The 12,500-nt window shown below is 46.7% G+C and overlaps 1 protein-coding gene across 1 annotated transcript in view; it reads right to left on the bottom strand.

The window, feature by feature from the left end:
* Positions 1-12,500, bottom strand: part of LOC308373405 (F-BAR and double SH3 domains protein 2) — a 40,961-nt gene that overhangs the window by 8,706 nt on the left and 19,755 nt on the right. Inside the window, exons 11-16 of the mRNA XM_080848896.1 lie at positions 9,819-9,935; positions 8,547-8,648; positions 7,311-7,463; positions 6,307-6,438; positions 5,140-5,223; positions 4,297-4,480 (exon numbers count right to left, since the gene is read on the bottom strand). Of these exons, the coding sequence (XP_080705022.1) occupies positions 4,297-4,480; positions 5,140-5,223; positions 6,307-6,438; positions 7,311-7,463; positions 8,547-8,648; positions 9,819-9,935 (772 nt within the window). The remainder of the gene's footprint in view (positions 1-4,296; positions 4,481-5,139; positions 5,224-6,306; positions 6,439-7,310; positions 7,464-8,546; positions 8,649-9,818; positions 9,936-12,500) is intronic.

The raw sequence follows: 12,500 nt of genomic DNA on the forward strand, positions 1-12,500 counted from the left end.
TTACCGAACTAAATAATTTCTAAAATAATTATTACTAGTTATCATTCACCGTAGGCGATGCGTGTCGCTTGGTGCTTGGTGACGAAATGCCATGTATTTCTCCTCACTCTCGAAGTCACAGCCAGGTCTGATTAGGAAGCGCTCCAAATATTTTTTGCTAGAACGTTCGTTTCTTCACGCAACAATCAGTCAAGGCGAAAATCAAAACATTAAATGGCAACTGACCGGGTCATATAGGCTACAGTGGCGTAACTATAGTGAGTGCAGGGAGTGCACTAGGGCCCGTGGCGTCCTCGATCTTATAGCAGAAGTGAGACAATTGTTTTAACATTGAAGAACTGACAGGGCCCCCCGCTATGCCTGAGACATCGAAATATACGTATGATCCAGTTCCATCAATTCGCAAACATTTCTCAATTATGGTGACAGTTATTCATAATTAGGAGCTATCACTTGCCCAAAAAACATTTTAACAATAGTCAGTCTTGACAACAGCAAATAATACATTTAGCCTCATTTGCCTTTTGCTGAATGAAATGAATCTCGTTATTATTAAGTAATATTGCCATCGAAAATAGCAAGGATGTCTGGGTAATATAGTTGTCAAAGATTCTATAGCCCGTCCACACATGTTACGATTGTTTCCCATCCTGTGTTGAGTTGCATTGCGTGTTGAGTAAGAGATAAGAAGGCTACCCCATGCCCTTCAAACACAGAAGTGGCTGCAGGAAGCGGCACGAACTCAAAGAGCAGGATGAAAGGGTGGCAAAACTGCCAAAATGATCTTCATTTGAATTTGTGGCGAGGAGTGTTCAGGAGAACGCTACGTCTGACCCCCAGCCCAACAGCAATGAGGCCCACCAGGGTAGGCTAATCACATAACGTTTACTGTCTGGTATAGCCTAAGAAAACATAGAGATTCACATCCCAACATCTTCTTCCCCTCTTCTTACCCCCGGCTCAGAGTCTCCTCCCCCTGGCTCATAGTCTCCTCCCCCTGACTCAGAGTCACCTCCCCCTGGCTCATAGTCTCCTCCCCCTGACTCAGTCACCTCCCCCTGGCTCATAGTCTCCTCCCCCTGAATCATAGTCTCCTCCCCCTGGCTCATAGTCTCCTCCCCCTGGCTCATAGTCTCCTCCCCCTGACTCAGTCACCTCCCGCTGGCCCATAGTCCCCTCCCCCTGGCTCAGTCTCCTCCCCCTGTATCATAGTCTCCTCCCCCTGAATCATAGTCTCCTCCCCCTGGCTCAGAGTCTCTCTGGACTGGCATGGCCTCCATGCTCTTGTAGTTTTGGTTGTCATGGTGATTATGTTACCGCTTGTTTCAATTATTTTATTTTTTCCCCCTGAAATCCATATAATACCCAATAAACAGAATCAACATTAGGATCCTATGTGTCTCGTCAGTGGGTTTGTCCTAACGTGTGTGGGTGTGTGCGTGTGTGTGACATATTAGGCTTCGGTTCCTGGTGGGGCAGTGGTAAGTATGCAGTTTGTGATGTTGATGGTAAGAGGTTCAATTCCCACTGTGGTGAAGTGGATCATGCATCTGACCTCTCCAAACAGAGGCCTGTGGGCAAGCACACCAGTGTATGTGTAACACAAACACTCACTCACAGATGAAGCTCACTGAGGAAGCCTTCGGTGAGAAAAAGCATTACAAATCCAGGCACTGAACCCCCCAGCCCCTGATTGAATTTGTGGGATTTTGACTATGAAGCTGATGTCAGGACATAGGCGTCATTTGGGACAGACAGGAGATAGACACAGACAGGACAGGAGATAGACACAGACTGGAGATAAACATGCAGACAGGAGATACACACGCAGGTACATATGTGTCCAGCGTGCAGCTTTGGAGTGGAGCGCTGGTGGCGCAGTGGTAGTGTCCACGCTCCACACCACCAAGGTCACCGGTTCAAACCTCAGCACAGGAGAGAAGGTGTAGAGGACCTGGTGGACTCAGAGGCCCTGAAGCAGGTGGGATGTCAGGATGGATTGCAAAGAGAAATACATGGGGGGGCTTCCTTGGCCCCCCGAAACAATCTAGTAGAAACGCAGAAGGTTATAGACTTTTTTTTCAGTGGGCCAACTTGACTTGGAACCCACAATGTATACACCAGTAGTGTTTTGTGTGTGTCAAGTTGGCCCACTGAAAAAAGTCTATAACCCCCTACTTTTCTACTAGATTGTTTCAGGGGGCCAAGTAAGCCCCCCCATGTCTTTCTCTTTGCAATCCACCCTGACATCCCACCTGCCTCTCCACTTTCTCGCCCGTGCTAAGGTTTGAACCGGTGACCTTGGTGGTGTGGAGTGTGGACACTACCACTGCACCACCTGCGCTCCATTCCAAACCTCCTGTCTGCGTGTTTATCTCCTGTCTGTGTCTATCTCCTGTCCTGTCTGTGTCTATCTCCTGTCCTGTCTGTGTCTATCTCCTGTCTGTGTCTATCTCCTGTCTGTGTCTATCTCCTGTCCTGTCTGTGTCTATCTCCTGTCTGTGTCTATCTCCTGTCTGTGTCTATCTCCTGTCCTGTCTGTGTCTATCTCCTGTCTGTGTCTATCTCCTGTCCTGTCTGTGTCTATCTCCTGTCTGTCCCAAATGACGCCTATCAGCTTCATAGTCAAAATCCCACAAAGTCAATCAGGGGCTGGGGGGTTCAGTGGCTGGATTTGTAATGCAACTGGCTTTATCTGTTCAAAGCGAAGGCTTCACGAGTGAGTGTGTGTGTGTGTGTGTCGGCCCAAGGCAGTGTTTTTTCGTAATTGTCAGGTTTGTGTTACAATAATGGAGTTAGCCTTGAATGAATGTTGGTGCCATAGTGGAGAGGGTGGCCTTGTGTTTACCAGGAGGGGACTTTGAACCCTCAGAGACAACAGTCCCATGGATCTCTAGGCCTTAGACTTAACCCCACATCCATCCTGGTATATACTTTTGATGTACATGCCAAGCTGATCTTGAACATGTTTTAAATTGGTAAATTGTCATATAAAGATGCTGTATTGAACTGGGTCTGAAGATGTATATGTGACACGTCATATCTTCCCAAGTTAATTAATTATAAACAGCAATGTTTTACCAGGAGTGGGGTTCGAACCCACGAGGACAAACGTCCATTGGATCTTAAGTCCAACGCCTTAACCACTCGGCCATCCTGGTACTAAAAACACTTGGTGATTAACCATTTATTTTTTTACAGGTTAAATGTTTGGACATGGAATCTGCGCAGGTTTCTACCCAACATTTTATAAATGAGGGCCCTAGACTCTAGTCTCCGCTGTGGGATGCTGCTGTGGTCTCTCCTCTTGATCTATCGACACACACGCACACACTCACACTCTCTCTCTCTACTGTGGGATGCTGATGAAGTCTCTCCACCTGATCTACGTGCAGAACCCCTCTGCCTACACCTACCCACCCCCACCACACTGTCATGCATTGACTCCACTCCACTCATGAAACATCTACATACTCTCTGCTAGCCTATTTTAATTATGTAAATAATTGCCACCTGTGTCATTTTTACCCTTGTAATAGTAAACTTGCAAGCGCTCTGCCTACCAACTTAGCTGTTCTTCAATAAGGCACTATGTGAATAAAACTGAATTTAATGAAATCAGTTTAAGCAATGGGTATTTATTGCTGGAGCCTGAAGGCCAGAGATGTCCTTCATGAGGGATGAACTCCCTAAGTGTTCTTGAGTGAGTGGTCTGATTCAGCCTGGACTAGGGCGCCCTCTGCTGGTCACATTCTGCAAGTGTTCTTGAGTGGGTGGTCTGAGTCAGCCTGGACTAGGGCGCCCTCTGCTGGTCACATCCTGCAAGTGTTCTTGAGTGAGTGGTCTGAGTCAGCCTGGACTAGGGCGCCCTCTGCTGGTCACATCCTGCAAGTGTTCTTGAGTGAGTGGTCTGAGTCAGCCTGGACTAGGGCGCCCTCTGCTGGTCACATCCTTTCTTAGGGGCAGTTTTGCCCTTTGCCCTCGTGTATTTCCGACGCTGATGCAAATCATATCAGTGCCAACCCCCCCCCCCCCCCCCTCCCTATTTTTTTTTCTCTTCGGATCTGCATTGATCTCATTTTTGGCCTTATGCGAGCCCAGTTGACGGAAATCCGTCATAGCGACGGAAAACTTTAATCCATGTATGACAGAGAGAGAGAGAGAGAGAGAGAGAGAGAGAGAGTGTGTATAAGACAGAGAGAAAGAGAGAGAGAGAGAGAGAGAGTGTATTAGACAGAGAGAGAGAGTGTGGTTGTGTTGTGTTGTGTGGGTGCTTTGTGTGAGTTGATCCCGTACCGCTTGCGTCTCCATTGGACACGGTGCTGCTGAGCTCTGGCTCCTGCTCAGTGGAGGTGCTGGACGAGTGGGACCTGGAGTCCAGAGCGGCCAGGGACTGCAGCATACTCATCAGGCTGTTGGACGAGGGCAGCTGCAGGTACTTCTCTGGCACATAGCCCACCTGACCCGCCCTGTTTTTGGCCTGGGCAGACACACACACATGAGAGAAGGACATGAGCATTTACATTTTTATTTTTTAATTTTATTGTATTATTATAGTTAATTTCTAATCTGTAGGCACTCTGAGATTCTTTGGAATGAAAAGTGCGTTAAAAATAAAATGAATTATTATTATTATACAGGTATAACACAGCCTTCAGCAGAAACAAGCAAAGACCCAAAATAACTATGTTTATATTATATTTACATTTATATTAAAGTAACAGTGTGCAATGATTTGGCCTCTATCAGCCGAGCTTAGGGAACAGCTACATGTCATGACTAGACTCGTGTGTGGAGACATCCGCATTTTTCTCTGGGAGAAAAAGACTGATGTGGAGATGTACACTGCAAAAAATGCCCCTCTAGATTTAAGACAAATAATTACATATTTAAGCAGGATTTTGCTTAAAACAAGCAAATTTGGCTGCCAGTGCGTTAAGCAAATTTGGCTTGTTAAGATTTCTTAAAATAAGTAATATTTGCTTGAAATAGGTAAAAATAACCTTACCAAGAAAGCACTAGGTAAGTACAATTTAGCTAGAAACAAGACCAACTAGATTTTTTCATCTCAATATAAGAGTAATAACACTAGGTTAGAAAAGCATTTTTTGCAGTGTATGTGGAGGTTTGTGACGCCACCTTGACCCAGTCCTCCATGTCTCCGTCGTCGATGACCTCCAGCACCTCCTGCTCCTCGATGGTCAGCTCGTCTGGCTGGGAGGACTGGAAAGAGGAGAGAGACACGAGGTTAAGACGGCTCAACGGGGCATAAACTTCACCAACGGCATCCTAGCCATGGCTGTGTCTGCCCCTCTGTCTGGCCTTGATGCCCATGGCTGTGTATGCCCCTCTGTCTGGCCTTGATGCCCATGGCTGTGTATGTCCCTCTGCCTTGATGCCCATGGCTGTGTATGCCCCTCTGTCTGGCCTTGATGCCCATGGCTGTGTATGCCCCTGTGTCTGTCCTTGATGCCCATGGCTGTGTATGCCCCTCTGTCTGGCCTTGATGCCCATGGCTGTGTATGCCCCTCTGTCTGTCCTTGATGCCCATGGCTGTGTATGCCCCTCTGTCTGGCCTTGATGCCCATGGCTGTGTATGCCCCTCTGTCTGGCCTTGATGCCCATGGTTACTGTTTATACAAAATACGAATAAATAGGCCCGTATACATGGCTTAATTTAGGCGTGAGCTACATGAGGCAATTATAAGGGAGTTACGAGCTTTTACCGGCTTTAACACAATTTGGGTTAAATTGGGTGGGTTGAATTGACACATGTATCCGGGGCTAATGACCCACCAAAGGCCAAGTGTCTTTGCCTCTAAAAGGACACAAATCCAAGGCCTGCTGAAAACTACGAGGAGTTATTTCATGTACAGCCACATACACTGAAGACAACTAGGGTCTTCTACTACTACACAATACTACATACTACACTGCCATTCTGAGTGGAAGCTGTATCCTGGCAGAGATTCACACATTGAGCCCATGGAGGGGAACGACAACAGAATTCACCAGACTTACACACGGCCTGGAAAAGTTTACAATTCCATGACTTATTCCAGGACGTCCATGACTGTGTGAACCCCGTGTATCTACACCATAAACAACGTTACTGGATGCTTCACTGAAACGCTCTGAACCACCACCGGTGCATCTGAGAATCGGTGAGTTTTTGGCGTGAGATACATTGAGGTGACTGGAATTGTTTTTTTCCATGCTAGCGTGACCCAGGAAGTAAATGACATGACCTAGGACGTAAAAGCGTGACCCAGGAAGTGAAAGCGTGAGCGTTGTCCCCGCGGGTACCTTGTAAGAGTAGAGCACTTTGCAGGTGAGCGGGTAGCTCCTGAGGGTGCTCGAGGGACTGGAGCTGCTGTCGTCCAACACCTCCATGTCCTCTGTGTCCTCATCGTCCTCTCGCTCCAGATCAGCAGTGCCCTGCGCGCACACACACACACACACACAAACACACGCACACACACACACACACATGCACACACAAACAGACACAGACACGCACACACGCACGCCGGACACACACACACACACACACACACACACACACAGACACACACAAACACGCACACACACACAACCACGCACACACACACACACACACAAACAAACACGCACGCGCACACACACACACACACACACACACACACACAAACACGCATGTTCGCACGCACACATGCACACACACCATACAAAATTACATTTCAGGAAATAAGCAAACAGATTCAGCCAGAGTGTTTTAGCTAAGTGGACAATTGTTTAGAAGCCTGTCTGAACAGAAATGCCACAATGGGTTGGATAAAGAGCCTGTGTTCATAGTTTCTTCCTTGCCTGAATGGTTTGTTTTACAATTAGATTGACTCTAGCAACCATCGTGGCACATTACTGCCACCTACTGGACTTAAATTTAAAAAAATTTACATTTACATTACATTACATTACATTACATTACATTACATTACATTTACATTACATGTACTTTATATTTAAGGCAGAAACAGAACAAAAACTCACTTGCTTGGTGTATATAAGTTACCAGAAATATCTAATTTCTATAAGCCTAAACAAAAAGGCTAAGGAAGTTAGCCACAATTGTAGTTACTTCCATGGTGATGCTGACTTGATACGTTTCCTTCAAAGAGACGAGCTTCGTTTTTAGGTTGCGCATACTTTCTCTGGATGTAAAGTTATTCTGACATTTTGAAACAGGGATACCGTTCTCTCTCTCGTTCTAAAGAAGAGTGGGAGGGGCCAGGATGTACTGTCCACTGAGCTGTCAATCATTGGTGACTCACAGAGAGCGATGCGTCGTGTGCGTTGAGGGCGGCCCATCGCTCGTTCTCCAGCTCCTCCATCACCTGGTTCATGGCGCTCTTGAGCCACGTATCCACGGTTACGCCCACATCCCTCAGCATGTTCAGACGAGCCTCAGCCTTCAGCTTCACCGTCTGCAGGCACAGCAGTCACACAGCATTACACACACACAGTATTACACACACACACACACACACACACACACAGTATTACACACACACACACACACACGCACATAGTATTACACACACAGTATTACACACAGGCATACACAGGCACACACACACACACACACACACACAGTATTACACACACAGCATTACACACACACACACACACACACACACACAGTATTACACACACACACACACAGACACACAGTATTACACACAGACATACACACACACATACGCACACAGTATTGCATACACAGGCACACACACAGCATTACACACACACACACACAGTATTACATACACACCCATGCACACACACACACAGGCACACACACAGCATTTCACACACGCAAGCAGGCACACACAATATTACACACATAGGCTCACACACACACACACACACAGCATTACACACCCGTACATAGTGTTACACACACACACACACACACGCACACATACAGGCACACACAAAGCATTACACACGCACACACACAGTATTACATACATCCACACTCACACACACACAGCATTATAAACATTCACACACACAGTCTTACTTACATACACACACACACACACACACAGTATTACATACATACACACACAACACACACACACACACACACATCACACACAGTCAGAATTTCATACATACACACGCACAGCACACACAACAAAACGTAAGCACATGCACACACACATATAAATACACATATATAGACACACACACACATTCACAGAGGTAAGACATCTGACTCAGAGATTTTAAACTACAGCACTATGTCCAATGAGACACTTTATCATCTAAAGCCAGTATATAATAACCATGCTACTGCTGGTACAGCGTGAATCAACAGGCTGTTCAACATGCTGTTCCCTCTCACTACCAGCAGGGGGCACAAGCTGCCTCAGTGTCTGTAATGCTCTTTCAAAGCCACTGGCTGAAAGAGAGGAATGACACAAATGGCATATAAACATGCCAAATGCAAATCCTCCAGAGCTCAGTGAGTATCTCTTCTGGGTCCCACGGGTCCCACGTACCTCCGCTTTCCTGATGCTCTCCTTGGTCTCCTCCATCTTCAGCTCCAGATCGTTGTTGTTCTGCTCGCTTAGTGCCCCTGCACTTTCAGACTCGGCCAGAGACTAGGAGGTAAACAAAGCCATGCGTTATGAACACTGGAAAAAGGGAAGATATGAGAGAGGATGAGAGAGGATGAGAGAGGATGAGAGAGGATGAGAGAGGATGAGAGAGGATGAGAGAGGATGAGAGAGGATGAGAGAGGATGAGAGAGGATGAGAGAGAATGAGAGAGGGTGAGAGAGGATGAGAGAGGATGAGAGAGGTATCACTGGGCGTTGCCGTCGACCATGGGACTAGTAAACTAGAATTTTATCAGTGGAAATCAAATTCAGTTGCATCATAAAATGGAATAAGGCATAATGGCTTAATCGTAAAAAAAGACTAAAGATAAACTTCATACAGCTGTTTCTAAGATATGAAACATGACATCATGAAGTGTTTGTGAAGTTACAGTTTTATGTAGATCAAAAACACAAAATCAACTTTGTTGATCCATTTTGATTTTAGGCTCACATCTGTTCTTACTCCGCTCGTCTCTCTCTCTCTCTCTCTCTCTCTCTCTCTCGCTCTCTCTCTCTCTCTGTCTGTCTTTCCCTCCCACTTTCTTTCTTCTTTCTCTCTTTGTCTCTCACAGGATATTTTCTCACTATAGTCTCTTACCAACTCTTAGTCACTCAGTATCCCTGTCTCTACCTCTTGGTCTGTTTGTCTCTCTCTCTGTCTATCTCTCTCTTGCAGTATCTCTGTGTCTCCCTCTATTTGTCTCTCTCTCTGTCTATCTCTCTCGCTCAGTATCTCTGTCTCTACCTCTTGGTCTCTCTTTCTCTCTCTCTTACCCTCTGGTTGTGTTCTCTCTCTCTCTCTCTCTCTCTCTCTCTCTCTCTCCCTTTCTCTCTCTCTATCTCTCTCTCTCTCTCTTACCCTCTGGTTGTGGATGATGCTCTTGTTTTCACTCTCTCTCTCTCTCTCTCTTACCCTCTGGTTGTGGATGATGCTCTCTCTCTCTCTCTCTCTCTCTCTCTCTCTCTCTTACCCTCTGGTTGTGGATGATGCTCTCTCTCTCTCTCTCTCTCTCTCTCTCTCTCTCTCTCTTACCCTCTGGTTGTGGATGATGCTCTCTCTCTCTCTCTCTCTCTCTTTCTCTCTCTCTCTCTCCCTCTCTCTCTCTCTCTTACCCTCTGGTTGTGGATGATGCTCTCTCTCTCTCTCTCTCTCTCTCTCTCTCTCTCTTACCCTCTGGTTGTGGATGATGCTCTTGTGTTCTCTGGCCACACGTGTGGCCCACTTCCGCGCTTCCTTATTCAGGCTGTGCTCCTCTGCTGTGCCCATCTCCTTCTGCAGCTGGCTGACCTAAAGCATGCGACACACACACACACACACACACACACACACACACACACACACACACACACACACACACACACATACACACACACACACACACACACACACACACACACACACACACACACACACACACACACACACACAGCCCCACACACACACACACACACACACACACACACACACACACACACACACACACACACACACACACCCCACACACACACACACAGAAACACACAAGAGGGGAAAACTAACATATAACACACTCTTTGCACTCATTCGCCGAACAAATTCCCAAACTTTCTCTATGACCTCCATACATTTCGAATCTTAAATTAATTCAAAAATAATAATCACAAGAGGGACATGGCATCCTCAAAAAACACAATAACTAATGCAAGCACGCAGTCAGCAATCAATACAAAACAGGTGAGGGCAGACTGAGAGCAAGGGGATGATGAGGTGACATTGCCACATCCAAGTCACAGGATGGAACCCATTAAGGGAACGATAAACAGGCTTGACACACCGATGTGGTCGGCTAAAGAAAAAATAAAATACCCTGAACTTCATCTGACATTCAAAGTCTCAGCCAATATGTGTAAGCCTGCTAAGTCTTAGGAAAGCAGGTTCACAATTATGGACTAAACAACACGGACATCACTGCTTTCTATTAGCGGGCATGTGTGTGCAAATATTGACAGACAAAATGGCATTTCATGACGCCATTATGGAACAGAAAGGCAGCATTGAGGCGGTCTGCTTTGGGTGTGCTGGGCTGAACAGAGAGAGCTTTATGGGCCTGGGTCTCAGCATCACTAGGGGTTATTCATGGCCAACACTAAACAAGACCACAACCTCAACAACATACATTCCCTCGTGATGACATGCTACCTTTCTGCTAATTATGTTTTTATTTATTCTAAAAACAAAACAACAGAATGGGCAGGACATCTGTTCAACCTCTATGTTTATGATTGAAACACTTAACAAAGACAAAATCTTAAGCATTTACTTGAGGGAACTAGATGCTTTAAAAATGTCAGTATATCCTGAGTAGATATTTTTAGGTGAGTAGATATTTCCCTGTGTCGTTTATCTCTGTCCATATGCGCTACTCCACTGGGCCAGGCTACAGGCTACAGGCTACAGGCTACAGGCTACAGGCTACAGGCTACAGGCTACAGGCTACAGGCTACAGGCTACAGGCTACAGGCTACAGGCTACAGGCTACAGGCTACAGACTACAGGCTACAGGCTACAGGCTACAGGCTACAGGCTACAGGCTACAGGCTACAGGCTACAGGCTACAGGCTACAGGCTACAGGCTGTGTTTCAAACCCAAAGCGTACTCCACTGGGCCAGGCTACAGGCTACAGGCTACAGGCTACAGGCTGTGTTTCAAACCCAAAGCGTACTCCACTGGGCCAGGCTACAGGCTACAGGCTACAGGCTACAGGCTGTGTTTCAAACCCAAAGCGTACTCCCCTGGGCCAGGCTACAGGCTCTTTCCCTACCTTCCCGGCTCAGGTGCAGGGCGTTACATAACAGGCCAATGGGAGAAGCAGAACTATTGGCAGTGGTAGTGGAGTGTGTGTGTAAACGTGTCTGTGTGTTTGTGTACATATGTGTGTGTGTGTGTTTGTGTACATATGAGTGTGTTTGTGTACATATCTGTGTGTGTGTGTTTGTTTACATATGTGTGTGTTTGTGTACATATCTGTGTGTGTGTGTTTGTTTACATATCTGTGTGTTTGTGAATACGTGTGTGTGTGTGTATATGTTTGGGTACATATGTGTGTTTGTGTATGTGTGTGTGTGTGTGTGTGTGTGTGTGTGTGTGTGTATATGTTTATGTACAAACCGTATAGGTGTGTGTCTAAGTGGGTACGCATGTGTGTGTGTGTGTGCGTTTTTGTGTGTGTGTCTGTGTGTACATGTGTTTGTGTAAGTATGTGTGTCTGTGTGTGCGAATGAAGGTATATGTGTGTGTGTGCGCGTACGTGTGTTTGTTTAAGTGTGTGTGCGTGTGGGGGTATGTGTGTGTGTGTGTGTGTGCGTATGTGTGTGTGTGTGTGTATGTGTGTGTATGTGTGTGTATGTGTGCGTGTTTGTGTGTGGGTATGTGTTGTGTGTGTGTAAGTGTATGTGTGTGTGTGTATGTGTGTGTGTGCGCGGTGGTCAGTCTGACAGAATTCCTGTCTAAGCAGCCGTGTGGCAACAGAGTGTGTAAGTGTGTGTGTGTGTGTGTGTGTGTGTGTGTGTGTGTGTGTGTGAGTCTAGGTGGAGGGAGCCGACGGGCACAGGGACGGACTGAGCATGCTCCAGCCGAGGCCTCCTCACAATACCCTCTTTTCAGACGGCCGAGCCTCCCCACCGCCCAGTCTGCAGCCACGCTCATTAATGCCCTCTCTCTCTCACTCCTTCTCTCACCCCCTCCCCATCTCTCTCTCTCTCTTTCTCTCTCTCTCACTCCTTCTCTCCCCCCCTCCCCATCTCTCTCTCTCTCTCTTTCTCTCTCACTCTCTCCCTCTCCTTCTCTCACCCCCTCCCCATCTCTCTCTCTCT

The sequence above is a fragment of the Sprattus sprattus genome (genome assembly GCF_963457725.1).
Source record: "Sprattus sprattus genome assembly, chromosome: 1".
Lineage (NCBI taxonomy): Eukaryota > Metazoa > Chordata > Actinopteri > Clupeiformes > Clupeidae > Sprattus > Sprattus sprattus.